This window comes from Eumetopias jubatus, unplaced genomic scaffold (assembly GCF_037043125.1).
Source record: "Eumetopias jubatus isolate StellerSeaLion01/CBP00866 unplaced genomic scaffold, mEumJub1_p1.0 scaffold_15, whole genome shotgun sequence".
In the NCBI taxonomy this organism is placed as follows: Eukaryota; Metazoa; Chordata; class Mammalia; order Carnivora; family Otariidae; genus Eumetopias; species Eumetopias jubatus.
This window is the reverse complement of record NW_028274821.1, coordinates 92,157,073-92,172,537: the sequence shown is the minus strand read 5'-3', so window position 1 is coordinate 92,172,537 and position 15,465 is coordinate 92,157,073. Positions and strand designations below refer to the sequence as shown.

At 61.1% G+C, this 15,465-nt stretch overlaps 1 protein-coding gene across 1 annotated transcript in view; it reads left to right on the top strand.

Moving 5' to 3' along the window:
* BRD3 (bromodomain containing 3) overlaps positions 1-15,465 on the top strand; it is a 35,943-nt gene that overhangs the window by 18,896 nt on the left and 1,582 nt on the right. The window contains exons 4-11 of the mRNA XM_088018986.1: positions 302-449; positions 1,293-1,507; positions 3,406-3,777; positions 6,459-6,587; positions 8,767-8,958; positions 9,783-10,006; positions 13,339-13,631; positions 14,661-14,789. Coding sequence (XP_087875112.1) covers positions 302-449; positions 1,293-1,507; positions 3,406-3,777; positions 6,459-6,587; positions 8,767-8,958; positions 9,783-10,006; positions 13,339-13,631; positions 14,661-14,789 — 1,702 coding nt within the window. The remainder of the gene's footprint in view (positions 1-301; positions 450-1,292; positions 1,508-3,405; positions 3,778-6,458; positions 6,588-8,766; positions 8,959-9,782; positions 10,007-13,338; positions 13,632-14,660; positions 14,790-15,465) is intronic.

The following is a 15,465-nucleotide window of genomic DNA, read 5'->3' as shown; positions in this document are numbered from 1 at the left end:
GTGGGGGTTTTGTTGTTTTCCGATCGTGACGGGATATAGCAAAGGTGAATTGAGTTGGACGGAGTGGAAGGTTCTGTTTTCTGCACACGATAGGCCAAAGGGTGGTTCTTGTTCTTCTTGGTTTTCTGAATTCTTTCAAGAGTCTCCACAGTGAAATAAGGTCCTTTCGCCTCCCCCATCGCCTGCCCTACCAAATCTCTGAATGGATTTTTTAACAAATCTTGAGCCACAACCAGTGATGTCTTTGCAAGCACGTGGCCCCTTGCCCAACAAGTGACGTTGGCTCTCCCTGTGTCTTCAGCCCACAGATGACATAGTGCTAATGGCCCAAGCCTTAGAGAAAATTTTTCTGCAGAAAGTGGCCCAGATGCCCCAGGAGGAAGTTGAATTATTACCCCCTGCTCCGAAGGGCAAAGGCCGGAAACCGGCTGCAGGAACCCAGAGTGCAGGTAACGGGGTGGACGGTGCCGTCTTTCTGTCCTGACACACACCCCCCCCCCCGGGGCGTGACAACAGCATTTCTAGTGTGGGTCTCTTGGCCCCTCTGAGCTCAGTGTCCCTGTCTGTGAAGTTGGGGCAACACGGCTGGCTCTTGGTGGCGTTGTTACCATCTGCCTTCGAGCCTACTCTGGTGGGGAGACTGGTCTTGCCGTGCCCCCGTGCAGAGGCCACCTCTTCCAGAAGTCTAGATGGGAGATCTTTTGTCCCCCTAGGACGTTGCCTCTCTAGCAGGTGTTGTATGCTCTGGGACAGGAGAGGGGCTGTGTCACCCGTCAGGGAGGGTGGAAGGGGATAAGGATTAGCCCTAGGAGCCCTGGGGGTCTTACCTGGTCCAGGGACGGGGACTAGAGGTGCGCCCTGATGGAGAGACTGGCCCAACTCCCCAGCCCTCAAGGAGGCTGTGGTGGGTCCCCACCAGTGCCAGCCATCCCACTTGGCAGATAGGACCGTGGGTGGTTAAGTAGCTCTGCCCAGGTCACTCAGCTGGCTATTGGTGGAGTCTGAGTTAAGCCCCGGTTTCTCGGGCCCGAGCCTGGCTCTTCCAGGCTGCACCTTGTCCAGCCTTCCTCATTCAGACTCCGGTCTCTGGCCGGAGGTAGTGCCTTTCCTTTGTTGGGTGAGCGCCTGTGGAGGCTGGTTCTGTGGAGGCAGCCACGGTGCAGGGGCCAGGGGTCTCAGGAGGAGGGGCTCCCTGGCACTGATGTGCTCTGGCTGGAGGGGATGGTTCAGGAAGCTTCCGGAAGCTGACAGGTAGAGCCTGGTGTGTTCAACATCCTTTCCTTGTCTTCAAGGTACGCAGCAAGTGGCGGCTGTGTCCTCTGTCTCCCCAGCAACCCCCTTCCAGAGCGTCCCCCCCACTGTCTCCCAGACGCCTGTCATTGCTGCCACCCCAGTGCCAACCATCACTGCAAACATCACGTCGGTCCCCGTTCCCCCGGCTGCTGCCCCACCTCCTCCCTCGACGCCCCTCATCCCCGTGGTCCCTCCCACACCGCCTGTAGTCAAGGTGAGTGACCCTGGGGACAAGGTCAGCTGGCTGTCCCATCACCAGGCCAGGTTCCTGGATTTGGGCGTGTGTGGGGCGGGCACCTGTCCCTGGGCACCGACTTCTCATCGGGTGTTTGGTACATGTGACGCTGGAGTGGTTCTCTCTGTGCCCATGAGGTTGGGCCGTCGTCCCTAACGCAGACGGGGAGACCGAGGCTCAGGGAGCTGCAGGTCACACAGCTGGTGAGGGCGGGCTGCACTGAACCCCAGTTTCTCTGGCCCGGAAGCCCTGGCCTTCGCAGGGCATGGGTCACCATGGGAGAGGAGGGTGGGGGGGTCCTGGAGTGCCCCTGCTCACACGTGGATTTAGGACAGCAGCCTGGGTGCATGGTGAGGAGCCAGCACCCACGGCCTGTACCGTGCACCCCTGCTTGCGTGAGCTCCAGCACGTCCGTCTCCCCAGTGTGTGGCTGGGCACTTTCATGGCAGGGACCATCCTGGCCGGGTCTGGGCTCAGAGCCCGTGCTCCTTGTGAGATCCGGGGCAGGCCACGTGCCGGGTGCTGATGTGTGTTGTCTTCCGTTTGCCCCTCGCAGCAGCCCTGTGGGCCAGACAGTATTTCCCCCATCTTACAGATGAGGAAGCAGGCGCTCGGGGGGGTTAAGTGGCCCCCCCCAAGGTAACACGCCCCCGCCATTGCTTTCCCTCCCCCGTGGCCTTCACTGCCTCCACTTCCGGGCAGCACCAGGCCAGGCTGCCTTACACCGTGCCTGGCTGGTTTTGGAGCATGTCCTGTTTGCCATGGACGGGTGATCTCCCCCCGGGCCAGTGTGGCACACGCTTGGTGTCCTGTGGGTGCCCACACATGTTTGTGGATAGCCAGCTCATGCCCTGTCAGCCTGGGGGCGGTGGCTTGGCTGGGGCAGAGACCTGGTGGCGGCCCAGAGAGCAGGTCGCCGTGAGGCCGTCAGCCTGGGCGGTGCGGCTCTGAGGGGCCCCTCTGCCAGTCTGAGAGGTCTGAGAGGTGGGGAGCTGGCTGAGCTGATCTCGGGGACGCGCTGAGCCCAGGCTGCACAGTGCACCGTGGTACCCATGGGCTCCCAGGCACGGTGCTGGAAGAGACCCTCACGGCCCAGGACCCATGGGTATTCCCCACATTCTCACCCTCGGGGCACAGCCCGTGTGAGTGTCTGCCCTGCGCACACCCACGAGGGGCTCTGTGGACCATTTTAACGTTCCCTCCCCTGTGGACAGCAGCTCTCTGTGGCTCCCACTGCCTTCAGGGTTCAAGTCTAGACTTGCCCAGTCCGCCCCTGGGAGCCCTTGCTCCCAAACCCACCGCTGTTGCCCTGCCCCAGCGCCGCATGCTCTCCCCGCTCCTGGCCTCGGCCCGCTCCATGACGGCTGTCCTTGGAGCTCCAGCTTGGAGGCCCTCGTCTGGGTCTTTCTCACTGGCCTTTCTAAGCAGGGATTTCTGTTTGTCTCTGCTGTCCCTTAGCCTGGGTCTTGCTTGGGGACGATCCCAGCACCGGGTCCACCTCAGTCATGTCTCTGGAGCCCCCCACACAGGCCCGAGGTTCGGTGCAGGTGACTTGCATGCCATACCTCACAGTGCTCGGGCGTGACCTCGGAGCCCTGGGGGCAGACGGAGGGGACCCTCGTGGGGCGGCTTGGGGGGTGGGTTCTGAGTCCAGCCTTCCCACTACCAGCTGTGTGACCTTGGGCCTGAGACGTGGCCCCTCTGAGCCTCGGTGTCCTGCGTGGCGCGGTGGGGAGCCGGGGGGACGGGTGTGGCTGTGCATGCAGTCGCTTTGCTCTGTGCCTGGCGGATAGCGCTCTGGAAGCGCAGCTGCAAGCATTCATGTTCTCACGCCCCGTGCTCGGTCCTGGGGCTCACCGGTTGTCTCGCTGTTGCAGAAAAAGGGCGTGAAGCGGAAAGCAGACACCACGACGCCCACGACGTCTGCCATCACCGCCAGCCGGAGCGAGTCGCCCCCGCCACTGTCAGACCCCAAGCAGGCCAAGGTGGTGGCACGGCGGGAGAGTGGGGGCCGCCCCATCAAGCCGCCCAAGAAGGACCTAGAGGACGGCGAGGTGCCGCAGCACGCGGGCAAGAAGGGCAAGCTGTCGGAGCACCTGCGGCACTGCGACAGCATCCTCAAGGAGATGCTGTCCAAGAAGCACGCGGCCTACGCCTGGCCCTTCTACAAGCCGGTGGATGCCGAGGCCCTGGAGCTGCACGACTACCATGACATCATCAAGCACCCGATGGACCTCAGCACCGTCAAGGTACCGTGTGGCAGGGGCTCCGCCCGCTCTGCCTTCGTCCCGGCTGTGTGATGGGGCCGATGTGCTGGCTGGGCCGCCGCTCGGCGTGGCGCAGGCACACGGCCCGCTGCTGGCATGGGTCCGGCCGCGTCTGGGACAAAGGTGCATTCTGCCTGTCATCACTGAACCCGGGGCCTCGCGGTCCTTCGTTCCACTGGAACCCGTCTCCTGTCCCGGTTTGCGGGTTTTGTAATGTCTGTAAGGACGCCCTTTCGGGTGACCCACCCCACCCTGGCCGGAGAGGGGCCCTGGAGCAGGGCAGGTAGACTCGAGACCCAGAGCCCAGGCCCCCCGTTCCTCCCGGGCCAGGGGCTCCTCCCTGGGCTTTAGTGGGTTTTGTTTCGGGTCCGGCCTGTTGTGTACAAGCAGAGAGCAGGCTTGCGCTGGGCTGTAAGGGAGAAAGTGCCTGGGCGGCAGTGACCCCAAGGGCAGCAGACCCCCAGGGCTGCAATGAACTCCCAAGGGGTCTTCCCTGAGCACACGCAGGTGGGGTTCCTGACCACCCCCCCCCGATTGGCTGGGGCCCCAGCACACGTGCCCTCCCTCAGGTAGCGCTCCGAGCCAGCATGGGGTTGGTCTCTGGCCCCCTCAGGAGTGCCCCTGGCCATTGGGGACTGTAGCCCACCTTCTCTGTGAACTGGCATTCTGCCTGCTTTCCCAGTGATGCCAGCCTGTGGCAGAATCTCCGTACTGGAGCCTCCTGAAACACCCCTGCTTGGGGGTTTCGAGCAGGACAGACCTTGCCCTGTGGGGTGGTGGTGCCGGGTAAACCCCGCGGGGGACTGAGTCTCTTCCTTGGGTTCCTTCCGTCCTTCCCCTGCTGGGAGCCTGATAGTGTCCTTTCCTTTGGACGGTGTTTTATCCATGTGAGTTAGCGCGAGTAGAGAACAAAGGGAAAGATTCCAGCAAAGCAGAGGTGGGTGCAGGGCCGAGCACACTGCCGCCCCTCTTTCCGGGGAGAATTCCTAACCGCGGTTTGGCTTTGCTCTCGCCTGAGGCCTGCTCTCTCCTAGCCGGTCTTGACCATGGGGCGGTGGGTGGAACGGGGCTCCCTGGCCAAGTCCGAGGCCAAGCCCGCCCTGCTCAGGGTCTGTGGGGTCCTGGCTCTGGGCCGGCAGTGGGTGGCTGTGTGCCCATTTAGTCTCCCCGCACGGTGTCCTGGCCAGGATTTGGGGTGGTGGGGGGTAAAGGGGCTGGGCCTTTGCACGCACCCCTGCTGTTTCTAGACGGGGAAGCTGAGGCTGGAGGGCCTGCCCCGAGTGAGCTGCTGGTGGAGCCAGTTCCGGAATCCACGTCTTTGACTCTTGGAGCCTCAAGCCGAGCCGGCAGAGCTCATGTCACCTAGATGAGGGTGACACTTGTGCCCTTCTGAATCCCCAGAACTCTCGGGAGGCCAGTGAGACCAGTGACTTGTACATGCCACACCGCCAGGGAGCGGCTGAGTGGGGAGGCTGCCTGGCCCTGGTGTGCAGGTGCCACTGCAGGCTGAGGCCGTGTCCTGCTGGGGTACCGAGCGGCCGCTGCATGCACGCGGGCGATTTGCTCTGGCGTTCCCCTTCAGAAACACCCGTCATCTGGGAAACGGTCAGGAACGACATAACAGCTGCCCGACTGTCCTTGGGCACCCCAAGTGCACTTAACGTGTAGCCTGTGTGTTCCCAGCCCCCACTCCCCGCCCCCTGGGAAAGCGGCCAGTGGTCAAGTTAGGACCAGAGTCTGAAAATCTGGCAGAGGTTGAGAGGGTCTCGGGCGCCCGTTTGTCCTCCCTAGCTGGGCCTCCCCAGAGTAGGGAGGCTGTGCTGAGGGCTGGAGCCATGCAGCCTGGGAGCTGTCAGAAGCTCTGCGACTGGCAGGGCGGTGCACCCAAGGCACTAGAGAGGCTGCAGGCCCTGGAATCGGGCTGCACTCAACCCGCCAGCATCCAGGACTGTGTCCGTGTAGGTGCGAGTGAGACCCGTGCTCTCCTGCTCCAGCGGCGCCCCTCGCCGACAGGCGGTCCCTGACTGACGGCTTCTACCTGAACCCGTGCAGACACAGGGAGCTCGCTGCCTTACCAGGCAGTCCCCCTCCGCGTGCCCTGACCCGGCACCTTGTTCTAAGCGCCACCTCGCGGTGTCTGTCGATGGTCGCCCTTCTGTCCTCCCCCTGAGCGCGCCTCTCGTCTTAGCCCCACCAGCCGCACCTTGTCCTGCTGGGTTGCGAGGGGCAGGCTGGCCACCAGTGCCTGGATTCTCACAGCGATGAAGTCAGTGTCTCGATCTGCGAACTGAGGAGACCCCCGCGCCCCTGCCCTGAGTTGGCAGCAACGTTTACTGGAAGCTCCCCGTTCCCCCTGGAGCTCCTCCCATCAGGGACTTTGCTGTGTATAAAGCTACGGGGCGTGTAGAGCCGGAAGCTAGAGCAAGGAGAGGTTATGTGGCGGCTGCGGGAGCCAGGATTCAGGCCGCCTCCCTGGGGTCCCAGAGCCTCTTCCGAGCCCTCGAGTCCCGCGCCCACACTGTCCCTCGGGGCTCCCGGGGACAAGGTCCGGGGCTGGCTGTGGATGGTGGTCGTGTGGTGGGTGTCAGGTGCTGCATGCGGGGCCTGGCTGGGCCCTGGGGTGCCGGGCAGCGCCCCTCACCCCCGCCGCTTGTGTGTTGTAGAAGAAGATGGACAGCCGTGAGTACCCAGACGCGCAGGGCTTTGCCGCCGACATCCGGTTAATGTTCTCCAACTGCTACAAATACAACCCCCCAGACCACGAGGTGGTGGCCATGGCCAGGAAGCTCCAGGTAACCAGCGGTGCTCTCAGGCAGAGGGGCCTTTGGGGCACGGGTGGGGGGGGGCAGGAATCTGGGGCAGGCACCCAGGAAAGACTGGCCTCCCGGAGAATGTACGGCCATGAAGGCTGTGGGAGAGCCTCACCCGCATAACACCTTTCTCCTGAGCGGTGCCCGTCACCGGCCAGGTCCCAGGCCTGCTTCCCGGGCACACGGTGGCAGACAGTCCAGCCTCTGTCCCCCGGGAGCTGCAGGCACACGTTCCCGCGGGGAGGGGGAGGATGAGAGGGCAGGGGTCCCTCCCCCCGCAGCTCCAGTCTCTGTGCGAGGGGGCCTTTGTCACGGGCCTGCCAGTGAGGCTGGGCACCTGATGCTTGCGTGTGACCTTCTGCCAAAAGTCTGGGTGCTGCCCACCTAGTTCTGCGTGGGTCAGTGCACTCTCTCTCTGACATGCGTTGTTGCTTTTATAAATAACAGCACCAAAATGTTAAAAGTTTTTTTTTAAATTTTAGAGCGTGAGCACAAGTGGGGGAGGGGAAGGGAGAGAGACAATCTCCAGCAGACTCCTCGCTGAGCACGGAGCACAACGCGGGGCTCGATCCCACCGCCCTGGGATCGTGACCTGAGCCGAAATCAAGAGTCGGACACTTAATCAACTGAGCCACCCAGGTGGCCCAACAGCACCAAAATTTTAAAACGTTATGTAATTGGAAGACTTTTTTTTGGAGGAAAGAGTAAAAATTGTGGATCTCTACTCTCTTCCAGCAGTTTTTATTATCCCCAGAATACAGGCTATTTGTTGTGTGAGTTGTTCCTACCTAGTCTTTTACTCAGAACCCTTTGAAACCCCGTGAAACAGCTCATGGTGTCACCCTTGGCCACGCAGAACCCAGAGATGGGAGGAGGGAGAAGCTGTCTTTCGTGCTGCTGGGTCCTCCTGAGTTGAGCGGGCCTTTCCCAGGCTCTGCTAATGCAGGCTGTGGACCTCCGTGGACCGGCTCCCCTTGGAGTATGGTGCAGCAGGCTGCCCAGAAGCCAGCAGGATCTGTGGTTTTATGCTCAGACCACGCCCCACTGTGTCCGGGAGCAAAAAGGCTCTGCACGGTTCTACTCCATGTTTGCTCTCTGATGCTCCCGAACCTGGTAAACTCCCGGTGCAGCTTAATGAGGAAGGCAGGCGGGGCTGGTGCAAATCGGGTGTGGAGGCTGGTGGCTCTGGTTCTGTTCCTGTTAAAGCTGGTTCTCGGCAGTCTGGCCACAGAGGCTGCGAGTCGCGATTCCCAGTGCACTGAGCAGTCGTGCCAGTCCAGCTCTGGGGTCGGAGCCCTGCACGGAAGCAGCCTGCTGTCAGTGCTCCTCCAGCCACGTGCCAAGAGCAGGCTGGACCTCTGTGCGCATCTGTGCCTCTGGGGGTGTCTTCACCCCAGGAGGAGAGTCTGGGACCAGTGGGGTGGCACCTCACGAGTGTGAGCTGGTATGGACTCAGGTGTAGGAGCTTAGCAGAGAGGGAGCTCCCACGTGGCTTTGCACCCCCATCTGAAATGAACCTGGGCCGCCAGGGAAAGGGGACCTTGGCTGGGAGGTGCCCCTGAGAGCCTGGGTCCTGCTCTGTGCAAGCTGGCAAGGGGCTTTCCAAAGCCAGCTTTGACGGAACAAGACTTTTGCCTTTGGAGCCAATTTTTGGGCCTAACTCAGAGTGAGAGGTAATGCTGTGGTCAAGAGCTCTAGGGCGAGGAATGGGGGAGAATGTCAAGTGGCCCCCAGACCCGGCAGCTGCGGGCCCCATAGCGGTCATAGTTCAGACAAAGGCAGGCACTCCAGCTGCTTTGCAGTGGGCTGCAGCCTCGTAGGGCCTCAGACCCAGAGGCCATAAGGGTACGCAGATCTACAGAAGGCTTGCATGCTTAATAAAGGGAGTTTGCGGACCAGTTCCTAGAAGGCTGCGTCCGTGGCTGTTGGCCCCATGGCCCCTGCCCCCTGTCCCTGGACCTGCACTCAGTGCCTGGACAGGGAGGGAGGGCGGGCGGGAGAGCAAGCTAGGGCTGGCTCAGTCCCCCTGTGGGCCTGGCCTTCGAAGCCACCGCGGGTGCAGCTCCGAGAGCGGCTCACAGACGCTCAGGTGTGGGTCTCCCACCCCAAGGGCTTGCCCCATGGGCGTCCAGGACCTCAGGCGGCCCCTGCTTTCCCGCAGGACGTGTTTGAGATGCGGTTTGCCAAGATGCCGGATGAGCCAGTGGAGGCGCCGGCTCTGCCTGCCCCCGCGGCCCCCGTGCTGAGCAAGGGCGCCGAGAGCAGCCGTAGCAGTGAGGAGAGCTCCTCGGACTCGGGCAGCTCGGACTCGGAGGAGGAGCGGGCCACCCGGCTGGCCGAGCTGCAGGAACAGGTGTGCCACGGGGCCGGGCCGCCCTGGGTGGGGACCTGGGCGGGTGGGGCGTCTGCTCCGAGGGCCCCTTGGCAGCGCTGTAGGTCAGGGTCATGCCAGCCTGCCATGTGGTGCCTCGCCTGGAGTTGGAAGTGTCTCGTGGGCGCCGGCTCCGTGGCTGCCGTAGGGATGAGGCGGCCCCACTCCGGCCTCCGGCAGGGAGGAGAGAGCAGAGTAGAGATGGCCCCGCCATTAGCGGCAGGGGGCTGGTGTTTGACTTTGGGCTGAGCCTCGTGAGGGGTGACGCCACAGGGAAGGTGGCCCCAGGATCTGTGACACCATTTCCTCCCCTGTGAGGTGCAGCTTGCGGCCCTCGCGGGGGTCACTGAAGTGAAAAGTATGTAGAGCGCTTAGCCCACTACCAGGTGTGTCGCGACTCGGGGTGAACGTCAGCTGCTGGCCCTGGATCGTTTTAATCCTGCCCATCTGCCGTATGGCGTGCAAATGGCTCGTAGAGGTAGCTGTTGAAAATCTCCTTTGTACGGACACACAAACGTCTGTGCAGAGTTGTGTCTAAGTGCTGAGGGGGCTGTTGCCCTGCCCCCTGTGCCGGCCTGAGGGCGCCCCGGGCCCGTCGGCCGGCCTCCAGCCCGGTGAGCGGTGCGTCAGGCGGCGCCGGCGAGGCCCGGAGCTCTGCAGCGCGCCCAGGCTCGGGGGGGCCGGGGGGCTCTGGGGCCGTCTGCTCCCGGCTCGCCTCCCTGCGTGTCCGAGGGAGCTCCAGGGCGCGCCGAGGCCCCCCGGGCCGGCCCCCGGGGAGCCCCGCTCAGCCGCCTGCTGTTTTCCAGCTGAAGGCTGTGCACGAGCAGCTGGCCGCCCTGTCGCAGGCCCCGGTGAACAAGCCGAAGAGGAAGAAGGAGAAGAAGGAGAAGGAGAAGAAGAAGAAGGAGAAGGACAGGCACAAGGCAAAGCCCGAGGACGAGAGGAAGGCCAAGGCGGCCCCGCCCGCCAAGCCCGCGCAGCCCAAGAAGGCCCCCGCCAAGAAGGCCAGCAGCACGGCCGTGGCCAGCAGGTGGGCCCCCGCGAGCCCCGGGTTGCTGAGGCTGCCCTAGGCGCTTGTGTGGCGGGAGGGGTACTGGATTTGGGCCTCCACACCTTGGCTGCAAATGCTGGTGACACGGGGGCCGGCCCGGGCCGTGGGAAACGGGCCGGGGGCGGGGCGGTCCTGTGTCCGAGAGCGGGGCACATGCCGAGACCTGTGCTGGGAAGACCGAGCTCTGGAGGGTGTCACGCGGCTGTCCGTGGGGTCAGCCTTCCCACCGCAGCCATCGCAGCGGTCGCACGACCTGGCGCAGCCTCCAGCATCTCAAGTCTTCGGGGCCGTTTTCCTGATCTGGGCCAGGGCGTCCTAGGGGCAGCGCGCCTGGTACGGATTGCTCCCCCCTGGCCCACCGACCTCCTGTCTCCACTCCTACTGCGCACGGCCCCGAGGGACGCTTGCCACGGGCGGGACCACGGCGAGATGGGCATGGGGGAAGGCACTCAGGGCCGGCGGGCCTCCCCCACAAGCTAGCAGGAAGGCTTCCCAGAGGAGGGCTGACCGCTCTGCAGGCGCAAGCTCGGCAGCAGTCGGGACAGCGTTCCGAGAGTCGGGAATAGCGGCGACGGCCATGGAGGCCTGCGGAGGGGTTCTAGGAATGGTGGGGATTAGGGCAAGGTTGGTTCCGTGGAGGAATGCAGACTGGTTGGGGAAGACGAGTTGGGAGAGGCTGCTGAGATTGGCCAGCTTTGTTGAGGCCTCTCGTTTTATGCTCTGCGCGAGGGAAGGGAGGTCAGGAGGTGTTTGCGCCGGAAGTGGTCAGATCCTGGTCCGTGTGGAGAGTGCATCAGTGGGACGCGCGGCTGGGAGGACGGCCCGGGGAGGAGTTGGGGTCATGCAGGCAGGAGAGGCCAGCGTGGCCATGGAGGTGGGCGGCAGAAGGGACAGGCCTTGGTGCCTGCAGCAGGAGGACGGGGGGTTTGGGCCTTGGCAGCTGGGTAGCTAGTCAGCAGCGTTAGCGAGGGGTAGGGGTGGGAGTGCTGGTGTTTTGTCCTCCCTCCCTTTCACAGGGGAGGCAGGGGTCAGGCTTTCTCGTAACGTCTATGGATTTGGTGTCAGTGTAACACTAGCCTCGAAAATGAATTGGGAGGTGCTCTCTCCTCTATTTCTGGGGTAGATTTACAGAGTTGGTATTAATCCTTAAATATAAAGTAGAATTCTCCAGTGAAAGCATCCGGGCCTGGGGTTTTCATTGTGAGGCTTTTAACAATGAATTCACTTCTTTTTGTAGATACAGGACTAGTCAGGTTATCAGTTTCATCTTGAGTGAGTTTTGGAGATTGGTGCTTTCAAGACATTGCTCCATTTCACCTGAATTGTGGAATTCATGGGCATTGGTTTGTTTGCAGTGTGCCCTTATTGTCCTTTTAACATCTGTAGGGCCTGTAGTGATGTGTCTGTTCTTTGTCTTTTTTTCACGGTGAATCTGCAGAGAGATTGATGAGTTTTATTGGTTGTTGAAGCAACCAGCATTTGATGTCATTGGGTTTTATCTGCTTTTACTTCCTTTTGTTTATGGTCTTATTTTTATTACTTCCTTTTGCTTGTTTTGCACTTAATTTGCTCTCTTAAAGTAGAAACTTAGATTATTGATTTGAGAGCTTCTCTAACAAACATTTAATACTACTTACTTCTATCTAAACACTGCTTTAGCTGTACTTCACAAATTTGATATGTATGATTTCATTTCAAAATACTTTCTAATTTCCCTTTAGACTTCCCTTTTTGACCATGGGTTATTTAGAAGTACGTTGTTTAATTTCCAAGTATTTGGAGATTTCTTTCTGGACGTGGTTCAGTTATTGGTTTCTGGCTTAATTCCATTAGGGTCAGAGAACATACTTTGTGTGATGCTCAATACTTTTGTTAAGATTTATTTTATGGCTGGGAACTGGGGAGTGTTCCATGTGGACTTGAACATGTGTTCTCCTGCTGTTGGGTTGTCACCTAAATGTCAGTTAGGGGGGAAACAACAACAACAGAAACCCCCCTCAGAAACGTGTCGTTAGGTTAATTTGGTTGGTGGTGTTCTCAGGGTCTTTTCTCTTCTTGCTGATTGCTTTATTAATCACTGGGAGAGAGAATCGTTAGATTCCCCACTGTAATTGTGGATGTCTCTACCTCCCTTTCGTTCTGTCAGTTTTGCTTTATACGTTCTAAAGCTTGGTCTTTAGATGTACACACATGGAGGGCTGTGATGTCTTCTTGGTCAGTCGCTCCTTTTCTCATGCCGTGTCCCTCTTCTCCTGACACGATTCCTGTTTCTGAAGTCTCCACTGCCTGAAGCTAACACAGCCACTGCAGCTTTCTCTCGGTTAATGTTTGTGTGGTGTAGGCCCCCCATCTCTTGACTTTTAAGCTACTTCGGTCATCGTATTTTAAGTGGGATTGGTGGATCACATGTAAGTCAGTTTTGTTTCTTATCCAATCTGGTTATGTCTTTTAGTTGGTGTGTTTAGACTACTTATGTTTAATGTAATGGTTGATAAAATTGCATTTCTGTCTGCCATTCCATTATTTTCTGTCTTCCCTGTGGTTTTTGTTTCTCTGTCCCCCTTTTCTGCCTCCTTTTGGATTATTGGAATATGGAGATCAGTTTTTGACCTGCTGAATCTGAGATGCCTTTGTGGTGTTGAGGAGAGCTGACCACTACAGTCTTTCCTGGCTGAGGCCGGGAAACCCCCAAGTTGGGAGCAGATTGTGCTCTGACCTCTGAAACAGGGTCTTCTGTGTCCCTGCAGACACATATGCAGCCCTCAGACAGTCCCTCTGGCCTCTCTGCCCAGGGCACCACGTAGGGCTTGCCTCTTGGTAAAAGAACCTGGTTCTAGAGAGGAAAAAGGCCAGACAGAACAGGGGTGAGGGGCAGGGGGCTCCATGGGAGTGGGGGGCCATGGGCTGGGGGCTCCACAGGTGTTGGGAGGACAATGGGCAGGGGTTCCACAGGGGCTGGGGGGCCATGGGCTGGGGGCTCCGCGGGGGCTGGAGGGACAGGGTGAGGGGGCTCCACGGGGGCTGGGGGGACAGGGTGAGGGGGCTCCACAGGGGCTGGGGGGCCATGGGCTGGGGGCTCCACAGGGGCTGAGGGGCCATGGGCTGGGGGCTCCGCGGGGGCTGGAGGGACAGGGTGAGGGGGCTCCACGGGGGCTGGGGGGCCATGGGCTGGGGGCTCCGCGGGGGCTGGGGGGGGGTCATAGGCTGGGGGCTCCGTGGGGGCTGGAGGGACAGGGTGAGGGGGCTCCACGGGGGCTGGGGGGACAGCGGCAGGGGCTCTGTACCATGGTGTTCTTTGCCTTGTGCCTCAGGCAGCCGAAGAAGGGTGGCAAGCAGGCGTCAGCCTCCTACGACTCGGAGGAGGAGGAAGAGGGCCTGCCCATGAGCTATGACGAGAAGCGCCAGCTCAGCCTGGACATCAACCGGCTGCCCGGGGAGAAGCTGGGCCGGGTGGTGCACATCATCCAGTCCCGGGAGCCCTCGCTCAGGGACTCCAATCCCGATGAGATAGAGATTGACTTTGAGACTCTGAAGCCCACCACTTTGCGGGAGCTAGAGAGATACGTCAAGTCTTGTTTACAGAAGAAGCAAAGGAAGCCATTGTGTAAGTTGTGGGGGCAGAGCACCATGCTCGCCATCCCTGCCCTCACCCCCGCCTCCTCTCCTCCCCTCCCCTGTAGGCCTGGGAGTAGGGGAAGCCAGGCAGTGGGGTGGGCCTCTCTCCCTGCCCGTTCCCACCATGTGCCCAGCCGGGCCCTTCTTCCCTGCGCTTGGGCAGGTGGGCAGCGCTTGCATGCCTTGGCCGACACCAGGACAGGCAGGAGCCCTGGGTCGGCCCCCAGCCCCCGTTCATTCAGGTGCCAGTGATGCTGAGGCTCCGTTTGGGACCAGGGTTGCAGGTGACCTCTCAGTGGTTCCCTAGCCAGGGTAGGCCAGTTTCCTTTTGCCTGGAGTTGAGGGTCCAGAGACCTCCCGGGACGGACGTTGGCACTGGCCCGGGCTCGTCCTGGAAGTCAGCAACTTTACTGGCTGGGGACGAGGCACTGCTTCGGGCAGCAGGTCCTGGGGAGTGAGCGGGAGGGCAGGCCCGAGGCAGCCCCGCAGCTGCAGGATCGCTGGTCAGTGGCCCCAGGGAATACCCAGGGTGCACCTGGGCCTGCATGCGGTCCTCTCAGTGGGCTTTCTCCCTCACTCTGAGGGGTCAGTTGCTTCCTCCTGGATGGAGTCATGTGACCCCTGCTGTCAGGCATAGCTGGCCCTTGGTAAGTTCTCCTCCAACTCAGAGGTGGCGGCACAGGCTACCAGGCGGCGGAGGCCTCCCTCCTGAGGCTGAGGGAGAGCCGTATCTGTGCTGGAGAACAGCGAGTCGGAGGGTCCACGTCAGGTCTCGACTCTGCCCTCCACACAGGGGTGACAGTGTTGCCAAGCCGCACATGCCCCATCTGTGCACTGTGTGGAGTGGGGAAGGTGTGAGGGTCACAGAAAAGGCTTTGCCTGGGGCAGGGGTTCGTTTCGCCCCTTCCGGGAGCTCGGGTGGCAGCCCTGCGGGGGGCCCAGCACACGTGAGCATCCGGGAGGGCTGGGTGGCACCTGCGGTGGCTGCCGGCCGGCTCAGCTCTGTGCTCCTCTACAGCCACGAGCGGGAAGAAGCAGGCGGCCAAGTCGAAGGAGGAGTTAGCTCAGGAAAAGAAGAAGGAGTTAGAGAAGCGGCTGCAGGACGTCAGCGGGCAGCTGAACAACAATAAGAAGCCCGCCAAGAAAGGTACCTGTCTGTGGGCCACGCTGCTGCCCCTGCTGCGGTCCTCTGGCCAGAGGGGAGGGTCGGCGGGGGCGGGGTGGCCGACAGACCCAGACTTCAGTCTGTGGCTCGACCAGCTCTGGAGCCGTGTGTCCTTAGATGACACTATTGACCTCCTCAAACCCCAAGCCCCTTGTCTGTAACCTGGGGACCCGAGCCCTGCTCCTGCAGGAAGGTCAAGCACATGGAAGTGTGAGAGTGCCCTGTGCCAGAACCTCCCGGAGAGGACTCTCTGGAAGGGCCTAGCTGTGGTCTTTGGGGGTGGACTCCATGGCTTGAGAGGGACTGGGGTCCTGGCCCCTGGCAGCAAGCTTTCTGGCTGTCCCCAGGCAGGAGACAGGTTCCAGCTCCCTGTCTCTGGGTCCTGTGCTTTGTGGACAGCGGGGTCTTATTTTAGGTGAGCAGGTGATTTGACTGCTTATCTCTTTCCTCTGGAGCCTATAAGAAAGGGCAGATCCCTTTCTCCCAGCCCCGGGGATGGGGGCACCCAGGTAGCGAATGGTCAGAGTCTACAATCATGTGGCAGCTGGGTGCCGCCATTGGCCATGCCCACTCCCTCTGAAGGTGGAGAGGGTCCCCTCAGGTCTCCCCTGGGAAGGGCAGAGTAGGTGCCACAGGACTGACGGCTATCTTTGAACTG